The following is a 16396-nucleotide window of genomic DNA, read 5'->3' as shown; positions in this document are numbered from 1 at the left end:
TTCCATAGTATTTTTTTTTTTTTTTTTCCTATACTATGTAAGTCAGTGGGGTACATCAACTGTTTGGTTGCCCATATTCTTCAAAATATCTTCTTTTGTGTTCAGAAGAAGAAAGAAATACAAGTTTGGAACAACTTGAGGGTGAGTGATGACAGAATTTTTATTTTCGGGTGAACTGCCCCTTTAATTATTAGGCTAGAGGGTTTATGCGCCCCTTGAAAGTTCTTGAAATGATTCTTATATGCACGAATGATCTCTTACATTCACAAAATAAAATAAACACACACACACATTGTAAAACAAAATAGATGCAATACTTTGCAAAAGCAATTTATGCATGGTATTCTAACTGGTGGTGATTGGTGTCTCATTCAAACAGTCGTTTCTGTGGAATATTGATGGGAATAAACGCAAAAAAGTTTCTTTTCCACGTTTTATCTTACTTAGTAGGTCTCTTGTGCAGAAACTTTGTTGTTCTTAACAAAAATGAGCACTTTCGCCCTCTTGTGCCCAATATTCTGCATTGCAATTGCAGTGGAAAATCTGATCAAGAGCGTCTCTGACATTTAAAATTGTCCGTGTATTTATTTTACGTTTCTACAGTAGCAGATACGCTTGTAAATGTTAATTTAGCTTTCTCAAAACTGGCTAAAACTGTGGCGCTATGTCTACAAATAAAATGTAAAAATGAGATGCAAATAAATTTTAGTATTTTTATATAATAGGCTATAGGTCACATGCCACTTTTTTAATAAAGGCCTATACCTTAAACAAACAATCTGTTTAGTTCGATAGAGTAGCAAAACATATTTGTCACATCAAACGAAAATGTCAAAGCACAGCTGTTCACGTGAAAGCGTTTGACGTTTGTGACATCTTCTCTTCTCAAGGTGGCGTATTTCATAAACATTCTTCTATAAATCTCAATCTGACAATTGCCACACCAAGCCTAATAAGGTGCTAATCGTGTCTTTCATGTCAAAACATTTGATGTTAGAACCAAACTGCGGCAGGATGTAGGGAATGTTGAACAGGAAGTTATCGTTCAATTATTAATTTCTTCTGACCATGACAATTTGCTTAAACATAAACATCCTTAAGCACGTTTAAATTAAAATGGGCTATTTTACAAAAAATATATAGGCTATATAATATAGCATAGGCATCTGTAGCCTATAGGATATGTACTATTTTTACGATTATGATCTTAATCACTGACAAGGAGAACACTGAGTTTTCAACTCAGCAATATTTACAGTCGTTACCTTCATGACGTAGAATTGTTTGTTGTTTTATCAAACCGAGGCGGGATCCGTTTGAATAGGACTGTCTTTCGTATGTAGTAGAGAGGTGTTAATTAGCGCATGTTTTGTTGATTGGCGTATACCTCCATCCTTTGATTAAGGATATACTACCCGTGAGAATTAGATGGTACTTATATTGACAAAAGGGCCTCAAAATAATCGACAAGGGAAGGACAGAAGACTGACAGAAATCACACAAGGATCCTGCACTTCAGTTTGCTCGTGCACCATGTGTATTGTACAAAATGAGTCAAGCAGATCCCTAGACTGAGGATTGTTGGCAGTTAATCTTACATCTAACTAACCTGACTGTTAATAGAGTTTTAAATGCAACATATAGCATCATATATATATATATATATATATATATATATATATATATATATATATATATATATTCACATTTCATATTCCAGACTTATTACCAGATGCTCAAACAAACTACTTCTAAACTATATGGAGAATATATAAGAAGTTTTTTAGGCCAAATATCAACAGATGACTACTTAATGATTTCTTGCAGCAGATATGGTAATACTCCTGTGGGCTCAAACAGTGAGCTCTTTTGTCTGATTCTGCATTTGTATTGCATTAATTTGCCTCCATCTCCAGCCAGTCATTTGTCATCTGTTCTTCCTGTGAGCTCCTTTAGTCTGTCTGACATCTTAGAGCAAATAGAGGGGCCAATACACATACTTAGACACTGGGCCCTCAGTGCCACTAGCCCCTCTTCTAATGTTAGTGTGACCAAACAAGGAATGGCAAATCTGGCAATGGAATCAGATAATCACCAACCTGTGAAGAGCCTCCCAATCCACATCCATACTGCAGCCCTGGATTAAACAGTCTGTTTGCCTAATAATTTTAATCTGTGCATCAAGCAGAAGGATGGTGGTCTTCGAATAAACATCTAATCCCTCAGGCCACCCAATGACGATGGGCCCGCAGCGAGGGCGATCAGAAGGCTGCTTAGACAGAGGGACTGAAAACTCTGTACTGACAGACTCTTGCCAGACTAGGAATGTTTTACAATGTCCAGAGGAATGTACACATGAGGAACAAGGGGCTACATCAACGTGCACATGCAAACTGGAAAGGAGGGTGCGTTCTAGGTTCACCATGTCTGGAAGGTCATCAGTAAAAAGAAGAACACCGTATGTCAGCTATACAGATATTCATACAGAATTATGTTAACTATTGCTTGTATTTCAAAAAAGAACTTGTCATGTTTTGTTAAATTGCATAATCAATCAATCTATCTATCTATCTATCTATCTATCTATCTATCTATCTATCTATCTATCTATCATCTGTCTGTATGTCTGTCTATCATCTGTCTTTCTGTCTGTCTATCTATCATCTGTCTGTCTGTCTGTCTATAATCTATCTATCTGTATGTCTATCTATCTATCTATCTATCTATAATCTGTATGTCTTTCTGTCTGTATGTCTGTCTATCTATCATCTGTCTATCTTTCTGTATGTCTATCTATCTATCTATAATCTGTCTGTCTTTCTGTCTATCTGTCTCTGTCTGTCTTTCTGTCTTTCTGTCTGTCTGTCTATCTATCTATATATCTGTCTGTCTGTCTGTCTGTCTATCTGTATGTCTGTCTATCTATAATCTGTCTTTGTCTGTCTATCTATCTATCTATCTATCTATCTATCTATCTATCTATCTATCTGTATGTCTGTCTATCTATAATCTGTCTGTCTATCTATCTATCTATCTATCTATCTGTATGTCTGTCTATCTATAATCTGTCTATCTATCTATCTATCTATCTATCTTTCTGTATGTCTATCTACCAGTCTATCTATCTATCTATCTATCTATCTATCTATCTATCTATCTATCATCTGTCTGTCTATCTTTCTGTATGTCTATCTATCTACCAGTCTTTCTTTCTATCTATCTATCTATCTATCTATCTATCTATCTATCTATCTATCTATCAAAAATCTATCTATAGGAAATTATGTTATTATTATGTAGTCTATTATTATTATTAGCCTATTTTATGTGAATGAAAATTGGTCATTTGAATTATTATTCTAGTTTAAAGTTCTCCGATGAATCGTGGCTTTCATGTATCACCTCTTCACCTTCCCTCTGATGTCAGTCACCACCCCTTTGACAAAGTGCGAACAACTGGGGGTCTTACGGGTACATATAAGGACGGGCCGCTGTCAAAGCACATTCATTTCAGCCCGCGAACAGCAGCACAGACTCAGAGCTTCTCCTGCACCTTCACATTGAAGATGTCGTCAATCCGTGCCGCTTGCCTCCTTTGCGCAGCACTTTTCGCGATGGTGAGGGGTTTCACCCACGAAGACATGAAAGAGGCTCTACTGAAGAAACTGGGACTTAGTGAAGTTCCGAAAATTCACAAGAGGGATCTGGAGAATTTTGTTATTCCAGCGCACATTAAGAACAAATATGTTTCCATGCTGAAACTGCACCACGCAAGGAAACGGCGCTCGCTTCCCAGTTTAGCCGGCATCCTGAGGGGAATCCCTGGCAATGCAGGTAAGATTGATTTGCTTAATTAAAATACACAATTTATAATAACTATTTAGAGACAAACAACCGGTAAACTGAAATTAAATACTAAAATTTAGTGCATAAAATGTGCCATGCAAATAAACATGTAAATAAGCTAAATGCAAATGTGTAATTTTTAATAAATAAATTGCTCTCGTCTATTCCAGACATCTCTGGTGAATTTGTATATTCTGACACGACACGTCAACGTGTGGTCTTTGAGATGACATCAAGAATCCCTGAGAACAGTGAAGTGACCATGGCAGAACTGAAACTGTTCAAGAAAGCCCCACACAAGCGCTCCATCCCAGAGAGAAAGGGCCATAGGCCCGTCAACAACGCCAGGGTGAGCATCTACTGGGTGGAACCTCTGGAAGACGGGTCAAACCGAACTTCACTAGTGGATTCCAGGTAAGCAGAGACGGCCACAGACAGTCATTATCCTATTCTTTCTTCATTATGTTAATTCCTCTGCTGATTGGCGTTAAGGAACATGCATGCTAATTGTCACAACCATTACCTCCTCAGGTTGATTCCCATTCACGAAACCGGCTGGAAGAGCTTTGATGTCACCCAGGCGGTACACTATTGGTCGAAGAGCCGAATGGAGATGCCCATGCACCTTGAGGTGTGGATCGAGGGCGAGAGACCCGGCAGTTACGCGGCAGAGATGGCCAAGTGTGTCCACTTCACAACTCAAGATCCAAACGACAACACTCTGGGAAAACCTGAGCTTGTTCTTTACACCCTCAACCTCGAGGAGTTTGGGTAAGCGTCGTTTCATTTCTTAATATTCTATTATTTTCTGTAGTAGGACTGGCTACCTTGTATTAGGCTACACCTTGTGGAAAAGTCTTAAATGTATTCTAGTTTTAAAGAAGAAATGCATGTGTTTCATTTAAAACGCTCAATGTTTTAATATTCTTTTATTGTTCACTTTGCAGGTCTAGTGGAGACTGTGAAGCCAATAAAGACAGTGAAATGTGCTGCAGGGAAAAATACTTCATCAATTTCCGAGCCTTGACTTGGACCCAGTACTGGATCATCGAACCCTCCGGGTATCAGGCGTTCCGATGCAACGGCGGCTGCCGGCAGCCCAAGCGCAATTACGGTTACGGAGAGAGAAAGTGCGCGGTTGTGGAGAGCGCGCCGCTACCGATGATGTATTTAGTAAAAAAGGGAGATTATACTGAAATTGAAGTGGCTGAATTCCCAAACATGATTGTTGAAAAGTGTGGATGCGCAATGGATAATATTTCAATTGTATGAATATGCCATTTTTGCCATCGACCACCAGTCATCACGACGCACTGTTGCCTACTTTGTTACAGGATAAGGCTAAGAAAGGGTGTTGGCAACTTAACCTTTATGACATACCTCAAGCACTTTGTATAAATTTGTAAATATTGCTAAATTGATATGCATTTATTTTTGCATTTGTATATGATGCCATATGAAAGGAAAAGATTGAGTTGTAGATTTTATATTTTGAGCAGTAAATAGAATGAGTTTGTTGTATATGTCACACTTTGACTGAATATAAATTAAACTATTTTTCATTGAAACCTCTTATTTAGTGACTTTCCCTCTTCTTAAACCAAATAAACATTTGCATATTCCAATGTTTGCAGATGGCCACATGGAGAGCAGATGTAAATAGCCTAGTAGTTATGTTTTTGTTTACACACACAAATAATCACTTATTAAAGGAGAACAATTTGTAGTTTAAAAAGGGGTTAATTATCAAGATCCTTATTTAAATATACATAAATAACAGTGTAAAGGGTTTTGATAGTCCAGTTAGGTTTTACAAAAAAAAAAAAAATCATAATAATTGCTTTAGAGAACAAAACAATTTATCTCAAGAGGTTTATTACATTATTTAATGACACATTTATTTCCTTACAATATGAAACACTTTAACATTCATTTCATTAAAAAAAAAATCAATGCCAAAATACAAACATCATAAACCATTCCACCTGTCATCTCTAAATAACACATAATGCCACATTTTTAGTACAATTTAGTCACTTTTCATCCTCAAAATAGCACAAGCAAGGTCTGTGTAGCAAAACAATCATCACAAATCTCTCATGCCATGCTATATCCACTAATTTTATAAGGGACAGGGTCATTATCTCATCCCACATGAAATCATTTAGAGAAAAAAAAAAAAAAAACATACAAAAAACCCTTTCCGAAATAAGTTACCTTTACATCAATTTAAATGGTATAGTTTAAAAAAAAAAAAAAAAAAAAAAAATCCCACTTAAACTATTACATCATGATAAAATACACCAATTTTAAGTCAAAAATAGCTGCCCTTTTTCTTTGGCCATTTGGCACTTTATAAGAAATATATTAATTGAAACAAGTCAAGGGCCTGTCTTGATGAAAATCAGGATGTCTTACTGATGGGGTGAATGTGATTTCCAGAGATTATCGTGGTCTGAATGATGAGTATCAAAATGCAGTCATTTAAATTGTGAAAAGCTGTATCAGTTAGTAAATTCTGATGACCTTCAACTCTGCAGTATTTCACAGCTTGCTTAATGTAACAATAATGCATTTGAGAATTTAGCATATAAAAGAATTTGCTTATGTGCTGGCTGTTATATCTAAAACTGTTATCAAGGCCACCGTTAGCCAAATTAATCCCAAAGGAAATATGTTCTCCTGTAGTAAAATGGTCCAAAATGTGCACCAGAAATGGGCAAGTCGCATTATTAAATAGATCAATATAGTGGTTACTCAAAATATTCTGTAAAGCCATTTTAAAATGTTGCCACAAAATCCTACTCAAAAGTACTAGCAAGCTTAATGCACAAATATCTTTGATGAAGTTATTGTTGACAATGCTGAATTGTGTAAATAAGCTCAAATGAATATACATGTTTCATTGTGGCTTCTTTATGCATAAATTTACTTTTGAAATTATGCAGTGCATTTAAAAAGTTACATTAACTAAAACGATTTACAAATATTTCCACCGTATGCCCTATGAGACAGGAAGACGATAAAAGAACGGGTGCTCAATTAAGAGACAAATCTGATTGACATTCAAAGGCTCTTTGAAATGGATTGCTCAAGATATCAGTCAAAAGCCATAAAAAGGTCATAGAAAAGCAAGCACATCTTTTATTGCAAACCTATGAAGTAACTGTTACAGTCTGGGCTAACAAAGAAAATAAAAACTTGAATATGCAAATAGTAAATTGAGAACAATATTTTCACTCCACTGAACATGAGTAAATATGCTGAGCAAATATGAATGATTATTGACAAAAGCGTCAAAAAGATTAAGGTCCGTACGGATTTTTAAACACTACAACTTACGCAAAAACTTAAAATAATAAAATAATAATTTACATTGAGTAAAAATGACATTTTACAGAATAAAATTCACAACCCTGAAATTCAAAGCAAGACATATGCAGTGATTCCTGATATAACAATATATCAAAGCTGTGATATAAAATAAAAGGGGGAGGAAATACATTTTACAAAAAAAAATTCAGAGAGAGTGAAGCCATCATACATCTATGTAGAACGTAGACTGTTTACTTCAGAGGCGGAATGTTTGTTTGCCACTTGCTTCTCATTTAAAAATGGACTTCCTTTAAAAAAATTACAATAAACAAGGACCTTAAAAGTGGATGGAGATTCTGTGGCTGTGCATCTCAGTGCAACAGAGGCCATGAGTCTTTAATACAAATGTGCACTTAGTAATATCCTGGGTGGTACTGTTGATTCCATGGCTTCTGGTTCCAGAACTAAGGGGTCAAAGAAAGTTATATCAGTCAAATGGACTACAATTTGATTTTGTTATAAAATATTTTGGAAACTACAGCCAATCTGTTGTTGGATTTCTCATGGGAAGTGTACAAAATCTCTCATTTGTGACCCAATAAAATATTAGCTTTCTCAACAATATACATAACTGTACTCACCCCTTGTTGCCAACTCTGGTTGAAGGCTTGGGCGAAAGACCCGTTTTTGTTGCCAAAACCACCACGATTCTGCTGGTGGCCTCCTCTACCGCGGAATTTCTAAGAATGTGAAAATTCAAAATTACTTTCCATATCAAACTTTAAGGTTTATAAGATGTACAATTCAAAAGTTTAGTGTATTTGGTTGCAAAAAGATACAAACTAACCTGCTGAAATTGTCCTCTGTGGTTGGGTCCACCGCCGCGGTGCATGTTACCTCTGTTTGCAGGCCCTCCACGGCTCATTGCTCCACCTCTGCTGCCCCTCATGTGCCCTCCCCTCATGTGGCCACCCCTGGGAGCCATTCCCCGGCTGGGCATCCCACCGGCTCCACCTCTGCTGAAGCTGCCTCGGCTGTGGAACCCTCCTCGGTAGACGGGTGGTGGTGGCGGCGGTGGCATATAGCCACGTGGGTGGCGATTAAAACCGCCAACACGAGGTGGTACTGGTACTGAAAGGAAAAAACCCCCAAAACATTTCAATTATAAATATAACTTATTTTAACCGATTCAACTGCAGCTCACTGAAGAGCACATCTTGTACAAAAGTTTTGTATTGGTCCATTAAAAGCCCCTTACATCCTCTGAAGTTTCCACGGGGCTGGAATCCACCTCTGCCTCCACGTGGGCCTGGACCACCACCTCTACTGAACTGGTTCTTAGGCCCTTTGCCACGTCCACCTCCCTTTCTGGGAGTCAAGGATCCCTGGTTGGCTTTCTTCTCTGGTGGCAAAGCATTCTTACTCTCTTCCTTGTACTGCTCCAAGAGCTTGACAGCCTCCTCCTTCTGCAGTTCCACATAGGTGACCTCTGAGAAGCAGTCTCCAACCTCAGGCAATGTGTAGATACCTGTAGAGAGGAAAAAAATTAATTTTGTATTCCTGATGTTCTTACTTTATAAGCGAGGTTGGTTTTGCAATGGAGAAATATGACATCCCATCTTACCTTTCATTTTTAGAACGGCGTGTTCGGGTACATCTTTGCCGTCGGTTTCCGATTTCTTCTGAGCTCTCTCCTTAAGGGCCTCATCTGTGGGGAAGATCACTACAGCTTTGCGTTGAAAGCCAGCAAACAGACACATCTTCCTTCTCTGGGCCGGTGCAGAGACATTCGTCTGATCCAATATATAGTTTCTCTTTTTGCGGGCTGCAATTTCAATAAACTTGCCCAGGAACAAGGGAGCACGCTGAGAGATGGCCGAGAGCTTTGTTGTGTCTTTGTTTTGCCTCTTCATGCTGCCAATCTGCAAGTCCAAAAAAAGAGATTAGACAAGAAAATAAGAAAGACTGGACAAAAATGTAAAAATAAATACTCACCATCATCTTCTCCAAGATGGTGTTGGTGCTGAGGATGTTGAACTTCCCAGGGTTCTCTTCAACATGTTTCTTTACCCAAGCAGTTTTTCCAGATCCAGGAAGGCCAACCATAACGATTACCTTGAAAACAACATAGTGATTACAATCATATCAATACATGCACAACAAATATTAACCATTTTCATGTTGTTTCACGTGTTGTGAATGTTATTTTTTATATTTTTAATACAATAAAAACAGTAATTATTAGTAATAATATTAAATCAATTATATTACTACTATTTAAAATAAATTAATATATTTTAAAACTCAATTTATTCCTGTTGTGGAAAATATAAATTTTCTCTAGAAATCAATCTAATACACCAATTTAGTACTCAAGAAACATTTCTTATTATTATCAATGTTGAATACAGTTGTGCTACTTTGTTTTTGTGGAAACCGTGATAACTTTTTTTTAGGGTTCTTTGATGAATAGAAAGTTAACAGCATTTTTGTAATCTTTTATAACAAATTTAGTATATCCTTGCTGAATTAAAGTAATTTAATAACTTAATTATTCATGTTTCAAAGTTTATAGATAGAAAAAAAAAAAAAAAAGTGGGAAAGGGTGGTACCTCGCAATCTTTCTTGGTCTCAGGTCCCTTAGGTCCTCTGATACGCACATCTGCAGGAATTTGCTGCAGGAAGGTGAAACCCTCCACCTGAGGGAAGAATGGTGTCTCGTTCTGGCCGAAATTGAACTCAACAGCACAGTTGTGGCAAAGAACATGGGGGAACAGGGTTTGATCGGCCAAGGACTCCTTATTGACCTTGAAAGCCACACCAAGGTCCTTGCCATTTTTGGAAAATGAAATCTCCACTTCATCTGCTTCAAAATTCTAGGTGAGATAAAGAACAAAATTACCACAATGTACGTAAGAATAAATGTGAACTAACGGGGAAAAACAATTATTGTGAGTGAGATGCAAACTTCTTACAATGAAGCAGCCAATGACGTCATTTTCATCAAAACTCTCCCCATAGTCTTCAGTCACACAGTTTGAAGTCTTCTTCCCTTTGCCTGAATAGGAGTAGGAATGCTCCTCCTCACCTAAAACAGTAACAATCATATGTGTTAAAAAATTAAACAGGGCTACATAATCATACATTGTGGCCACATAGGGACAATGTAAATAGTAACTGGCTGTGCTTACCCAGCAAAAGACTTCCATTAGCCAGGGACCAGCCAATATGGACATCATGGAAGTCCATGTTTTTGCTGTTTAAATGCTTGACAGGGATTTTCTCAGTGATCTGCAAATGCAAAAGACAAATAATAAATAATGTACTGATCCAAAATTAATCACTTCCTCATGAGTTTACATAAAAATGCCACAGTACTCACCTTCATTTCAAAGCAGGCTTTGCCCTTGTTTACACCATAAGAGGCACGGCCACCTGCCCAAAGGTAAGCAAAACTCTCCATGGTAAGGGAGGAGGCGCTGTATCGGTCTCGGGAGACTTTGAAATGAAGGTCGCAATTGTCTACAGAGACAGAAAATTTAAATGAACTTGTTAGTCCAAGAACAGCAACTTATTAACAGTTTATCACATTTCTACAATCCAGTGTAGCGTTTCCCAGAAGCATCATAGCACCATTGGTTTAAATGGAGCTACGATCAACTTAAGCTTACGGTGCTTTTGGGAAATGCTGCCCTGGTCAGTGCAGCTCTTAACATATCAGGGTTGGTTGGTGTTTTAATACCATGCCAGCTTCCTTGCCTATTTTTATGGCAGGTAACAAGTTAAACTATAAAAACAATTTAAAACCTATACAACATAAAACTCTAAAATAGGTTGGTAGTTTATTAAATTATAAAAAGTTCTCTTAGAAAATGTGTTTGATATACTGGACTCTGGAATGAGGAACACAGTGGTGGATCTTCATTTTTTAATATAAAGCACTCACAGGGATCCAGGCAGACCAGTGTGTCATCAAACTCTTCATCCTCTTCCTCCAGAGGCGGCAGGGGAGACTTGGCCCTGAAATAGAGGTAATAAGCAATTAATTCAATGAGTGAAGCAGACAAAGTGTACTGTGATGGATTGGCATGCTTCCCATGTCCAGGTGAGGTCCTTCCTCATAGCCACAGCAGCATCAACAGTAGATTTGCATTACCTTACAATGACTGCTCATAACATTTTAACTGTTTTGTGAATTCACATTTATGAATGCAAAATTGGCCATCATTGCTTACCAGGTTACCCCATGACGAAGCCTGAAAGAAAACTTGTTGGTGAAATAAATAAAAAAAATAGCAACGTCTTGCTACATGGAGATGGTGTTGCCCTTTTCGTTTTATGAAGTCATGGTCTGAAAAGGTCTAAGGGCATTTATATAAAGTCCTATTTTGGCCTATCTTTGCCTATACAGACAACACAAAAGACTACAACAAAAAAGGGTTCAAATGAATATTTTATATATACAGCAAACTTAGAATAACAGTTTTTATAAGGGACATCTGAAAGTGGAATTTTGCTGTCATGACAAAATCCACCATTCTAAAATAGAAATGTGACCATCTGTATTTGTTTTAAGAAAACAAGCATGTAGACAGCGAATAGTATATCTATAGCACTTGTTTTTACAAAGTGAAGGAGGTGGTGAAATTTTTTCCGTGGTAACCAAAAGCATGCCACAGATGTCATCTCAAGTGTAACAACAGGGCCATTAAACTAGTCTTGACATTTCTGAGAGTATGGGAGTTGGCACCATTATAAAGTTCCCCCAGGCCCCATAAATTCAAGTGATGGCCTTGTCCAGATGATCCCTTCAATAAACCAGTGGCTGACATTGGTAACTGGATCAGATATTGCTTGAATTTCTATGTTAGAAAAAAAATAGCTTCTACAATATGACTCAAAGTATCAAACAACTTGAGATTTTTCAGGCTTGAGACCCTCCATTTGTAATTCAGATACACTAAATATTTACTTTTTTGTTCCATATGCTGAAAGGAAAGAAGGAGACTAAGACAATTAGCTATATAAACATTGGTTCACTCAGAAAACCTTGGCAGAAGATTCTTAATGTATTCTGTCTGGAATTTAGCACCACACACTTAGAGAAAGAACATGCATTATAGAAGTAAAAATATTTCCTTAATGCAATGTGAAGAGTTGCAAGAGTCTGCAAATGGTAGGTTGTACTTACCTGATGACCACAAATGAAAAACTTTAAAAGGAGAAGTCATTACAGTTCTTTACAATTTATCCAAAAACAAAAAAACAACAACAAAAAAACAGAAGAATATAACATTTAACCTTTCAGAATTAGATTATACAAAGTAAATAAAATAAAAATACACAAATACAAACGACGAAGGAACGTCTGAAGATTGAAACAACAATTTGCTTCATTACCATTACTTAAGCGCCCCATTACATAATGAAGCACTGTGCGATACAAGCTCTACGCCACTGCCCCCCGCCATGACAGAAGCCGCATCTTGTGATATCGTCATTGCTTTGGTCGCTGTCTGAATCGCCACACGCGCATACAGTCAGCCTGACAACAGTGTGTGTGTAACAATACCATTGTTTTTTCCAACTGAGCACTTTTAAAATGTTGTAGTTTCATGAGCTTTCTGAAGGTAAGGTGTTTTGTAATAGCCTGGAATGACCCCCAACAAAGTTTTACTTTAAGAGGTAGATGAGGGTTGCATTTTTCTAGGTAAGGCATTGGCACTTAAAGCCAATATATATATTAAAAGTGGCACTTCGGGGATAATGAAGGCCATTACTCCCATCCTTACCGGCTGTATTTGCTTTCTTCAATAAATTCAAAGTAGCCCCTTCCATGTTCCTCTCGGCGTCTCTTAACACCCTTCTTATTCTTCTGATCAGCACTGATGTCTTTGTCCGCATCCCCTTTGAAAATAAAACAAACAGTAATGAAATGCCCGGACGTGTTGGACCCTGGGTTTTAAGGGTGGCCCACACGACAGGAGTGCTCGGACTTCAGAGTTACAAAATTAACCGACCACCTCTGATCAGACAGAATACTTTGCTTGGTTATGTCATTATGGCATTCAGGATTCAAACTGCAAGCACTGATCTGATTGCATAAAGCAGATCAGACAAAAATGTGGGTGGTGCAATTACTCTTCGTTGTGTTAAGTGCTTTTTTTTCTCTACAATATGTAATGCATTCACAACAAATACTTTTTTGTATATTTAGCGTAATGTAGCTGGCTAACCAGCCAATGTTTATATCTTTGACGACAAATAACTGAACAACAACAACACCACCACATTATCCTGAACTGACCTTGTACGGAAGCAAATGGCGCCTTCTAGCAATCTGAACCGAAACTACACAATGCACCTTTCTTTCGAGGCTCTAAGTACTTTTCCGCCATCGTATAGTACACCTAACTGTATCACCCGCCGAGAAAATATTATTTCACTATAATACCCGCACTTTTTCATTATCTAGCGTAAGGTTTTTGTGCAGAGCAACTTATGTATCCGCTCGAGGGCGACCCGCCATGAGCATGCAACGAGGCGATCCTCACGCGAGACAATTCGCGTTTTCTGAAAGAAGTGAAACCGACCAAAACACTACAATAAAGCATATAAATTCGTTAGCTGTAGACTAGACTATAAATTATACCATTAATAGTTACTCAATATCAACAATAGCCAACAAACCGACTAACAACAAAAGGCTCGCGCGGGTGATTTGAGTAGCTTTGCTGACACGACTTAAAACAAAAACCACCAAATTCTTAAACTCAACTGAGTTAGAAAACGTTGAAAAGCACAAGCTAGTAAAGTGAAACCAACAGAATTAGCTCGTTAGCTATCTACACAATAGCCGCCGGTTAGCCGTTAGCCACGTATGCTAAACGATGATCTCACCGGCTTCAAAGCGCACGTGAACATGATACTCCCGGCGTCTAGAAAGCCATTTTTTAACACAAAAAGCTCACCCTCTAATGGATGAGATTCAGGCTCACCGTCTTCATCGTCGATTTTGTCAATTATCTCGTCGTCGTCGTCCTCCTCTTCATCTTCATCGAAGGCTTTGTCCATTTCCACGCCGGCGTCCCCATCCTCCTCCTCTTCGCCCATTTCGTCGTCCTGGCCATCACCTAAAACAGCAGCATCACCACCGTCTCCATTTTGCTCCTCGGCCTCCATGCTCTCGCCCTCTGGCTCTTCTTCGCCTATGCATTCTTGTTCGACTGCAACACCGTTTCCATCGGCCTCGTTTTCTTTTGGCGCTTCTGCCGCGACAGCGTCTACCTCTTCGGCCTGGGCCTCGGCATCGAGCGCGGCCTGCAGCCGCTCCATAAGCTCGGCCTTCAATCCCTTGTCGGAAAGCTGACGCTTCTTCAGCTCGTCCTTCAACTCGTTCACTTTAAGCTTTTTTACGTTGATTTCACTCATGTTGTCGGTAAAGTGTAGATGGTCTATGAAAACTAAAAGACTCGATTGTTAGAATATTGCAATCCAGGGAGAGAGCCGACGGCCGCTTTGCTTCTCTGAATTGCGCACAGCCGCGGTGATTCTGCGTCTGTCCACCGGCAAAACAATTCAATGGCGCCTTAGGTGCTAGACCCCTCCCAATGCAATTGCACACAAGGAACATGGGCGTGCTCAACCGTAATGATCCTCGTAGATGCATACGACCATAAAGACTATTCATTTTGGCTCATACAATCAAGGTTTCTGCGAGTTTTAATTTGCCCTTACACAAATTAAGGCCTTAAAACGATCTTAAATCAGAGCAGAAAGTCTTAAATTCATAAAATCATCTCATTAAATGTTGCATGCATTGCAATAATGGATATCTTTCTTAGTATTTTTGTCTTATTTTCCAATACAAATAGCCTATCTAAACATCTTTAAATCGGGATACATTTACTTGAGATGCAAATGTAAAATTAAAAAAACTGAACAAAATTAAAAGAGTTTGTGCTTAAAACAAGAACAAATATCTGTCAATGAGTTATTAAAACTCCCCCTTTGAATTAAGTTGATTTTTAAAATTATTATTATATATTATTACCCTGACGAGATGATTTACTGGCACTGTAAAATTCTTTAATGATCATTGCAAATGTAAATGCATCCATAATATAGGCCTATATGACATGGCCTTTTTTAAAAATGACATTTCACTTATATGAATTGTATTTGTATTAAAATATGAATAAATGTTGAGTAACTGAACAACTGAATAACCGCATTAGCCTGCCACTATTCATAATCAGTTAAACAAATGCTGAGTGCTAGCTGCCAAATGTGAACTTTGAATAAATCTGAAGATGCATCAGTATTTATATCATAAGCCTCTCATATATGTTTATCAGGTTCCTTTTAGCCAAGAATGACATCCAAGAAATCATTGTTGGCTATACAAAAATGTAAAATCAAAGTGTATCTTTAGTTTCACGTAGCCTGTGTTTGAATATGTTGCATGTATGCAGTATATAATGATTAAGGCTATCTTAAATAATAATAATAACTATAACTATATATATATATATCTACACCACATCATTACTCCAAACTTCATTGTCACATGATCCTTCAGAAATCATTCTAATATGCTGATTTGCTGCTCAAGAAACATTTATTATTATTATTATTATCAGCGTTGAAAAAAGTTGTGTGTATTTTTTTCAGGATTAATTGATTAATAGAAAGTTCAAAAGAACAGCATTTATGTGAAATTGAAAGCTTTTGTAACATTATACCATTCAAAAGTTTGGGGTCAGTAAGAGTTTTTTTTTTTTTTTTTTTGGAAAGAAATTAAAGATATTATTATACTTTTATTCAGCAAGGATGCATTAAATTGATCAAACTTGACAGTAAAGACATTTATAATGTTGCAAAAGCTTTATATTTCAGATAAATGCTGTTCTTTTGAACTTTTAATTAATCCTGAAAAAATTGTAGACAACTGTTTTCAACATTGATAATATTAATAAATGTTTCTTGAGCAGCAAATAAGCATATTAGAATGATTTCTGAAGGATCATGTGACATTGAAGACTGGATGATGCTAAAAATTGAAATAAATTGCATTTTAAAATATATTCAAATAGAAAACCGTTTAAATTGTAAAAAAAAATTCACAATATTACAGTTTTTGCTGTATTTCTGCTTGGTGAGCAGAAGAGACTTCTTTTAAAAACATTTAAAAAAATCTTACCATTCAAAAACCTTTGTATATATAATGATTAAG

General features: G+C 37.3%; 2 protein-coding genes across 4 annotated transcripts; one reads left to right on the top strand and one right to left on the bottom strand.

Annotated features, from left to right (window-relative positions):
- Positions 1–16: 16 nt before the first annotated feature.
- On the top strand, positions 17–6007 carry lft1 (lefty1). 2 transcript variants are annotated; one of them, XM_048207181.1, is made up of 5 exons: positions 17–2458; positions 3428–3834; positions 4017–4260; positions 4378–4617; positions 4794–6007. In XM_048207181.1, exons 1-5 carry the CDS (start codon positions 2235–2237, stop codon positions 5116–5118), a joined length of 1440 nt encoding a protein of 479 aa, XP_048063138.1. In that variant the 5' UTR covers positions 17–2234; the 3' UTR covers positions 5119–6007. The 2 variants fall into 2 exon arrangements, with proteins under 2 accessions (XP_048063138.1, XP_048063139.1); XM_048207182.1 differs by having other exon boundaries at positions 20–2458; positions 3364–3834.
- Positions 6008–6967: 960 nt separating this feature from the next.
- hnrnpub (heterogeneous nuclear ribonucleoprotein Ub) lies at positions 6968–14808 on the bottom strand. 2 transcript variants are annotated; one of them, XM_048207179.1, is made up of 13 exons: positions 14133–14808; positions 12954–13068; positions 11108–11181; positions 10544–10683; positions 10353–10452; positions 10137–10249; positions 9774–10037; positions 9157–9276; positions 8786–9083; positions 8420–8689; positions 8009–8292; positions 7803–7901; positions 6968–7625 (listed from the first exon to the last, which is right to left on the bottom strand). In XM_048207179.1, exons 1-13 carry the CDS (start codon positions 14590–14592, stop codon positions 7575–7577), a joined length of 2388 nt encoding a protein of 795 aa, XP_048063136.1. In that variant the 5' UTR covers positions 14593–14808; the 3' UTR covers positions 6968–7574. The 2 variants fall into 2 exon arrangements, with proteins under 2 accessions (XP_048063136.1, XP_048063137.1); XM_048207180.1 differs by having other exon boundaries at positions 14160–14806.
- Positions 14809–16396: the final 1588 nt, after the last annotated feature.

The sequence above is a fragment of the Megalobrama amblycephala genome, linkage group LG11, assembly GCF_018812025.1.
Source record: "Megalobrama amblycephala isolate DHTTF-2021 linkage group LG11, ASM1881202v1, whole genome shotgun sequence".
NCBI classification, from domain to species: Eukaryota; Metazoa; Chordata; class Actinopteri; order Cypriniformes; family Xenocyprididae; genus Megalobrama; species Megalobrama amblycephala.
This window is presented reverse-complemented; position numbering and strand designations above follow the sequence as displayed.

Coding starts and splice junctions, on each gene's coding strand:
- lft1 (XM_048207181.1), top strand. CDS start 2,235: ATGACGATGGGCCCGCAGCGAGGGCGATCAGAAGGCTGCTTAGACAGA. Junction 4,261..4,377: donor ACTTCACTAGTGGATTCCAG/GTAAGCAGAGAC, acceptor TTACCTCCTCAG/GTTGATTCCCATTCACGAAA. Junction 4,618..4,793: donor CTCAACCTCGAGGAGTTTGG/GTAAGCGTCGTT, acceptor TTCACTTTGCAG/GTCTAGTGGAGACTGTGAAG.
- hnrnpub (XM_048207179.1), bottom strand. CDS start 14,592: ATGAGTGAAATCAACGTAAAAAAGCTTAAAGTGAACGAGTTGAAGGAC. Junction 8,293..8,419: donor CCGTGGAAACTTCAGAGGAT/GTAAGGGGCTTT, acceptor TTTTCCTTTCAG/TACCAGTACCACCTCGTGTT. Junction 7,902..8,008: donor ACAGAGGACAATTTCAGCAG/GTTAGTTTGTAT, acceptor TCACATTCTTAG/AAATTCCGCGGTAGAGGAGG.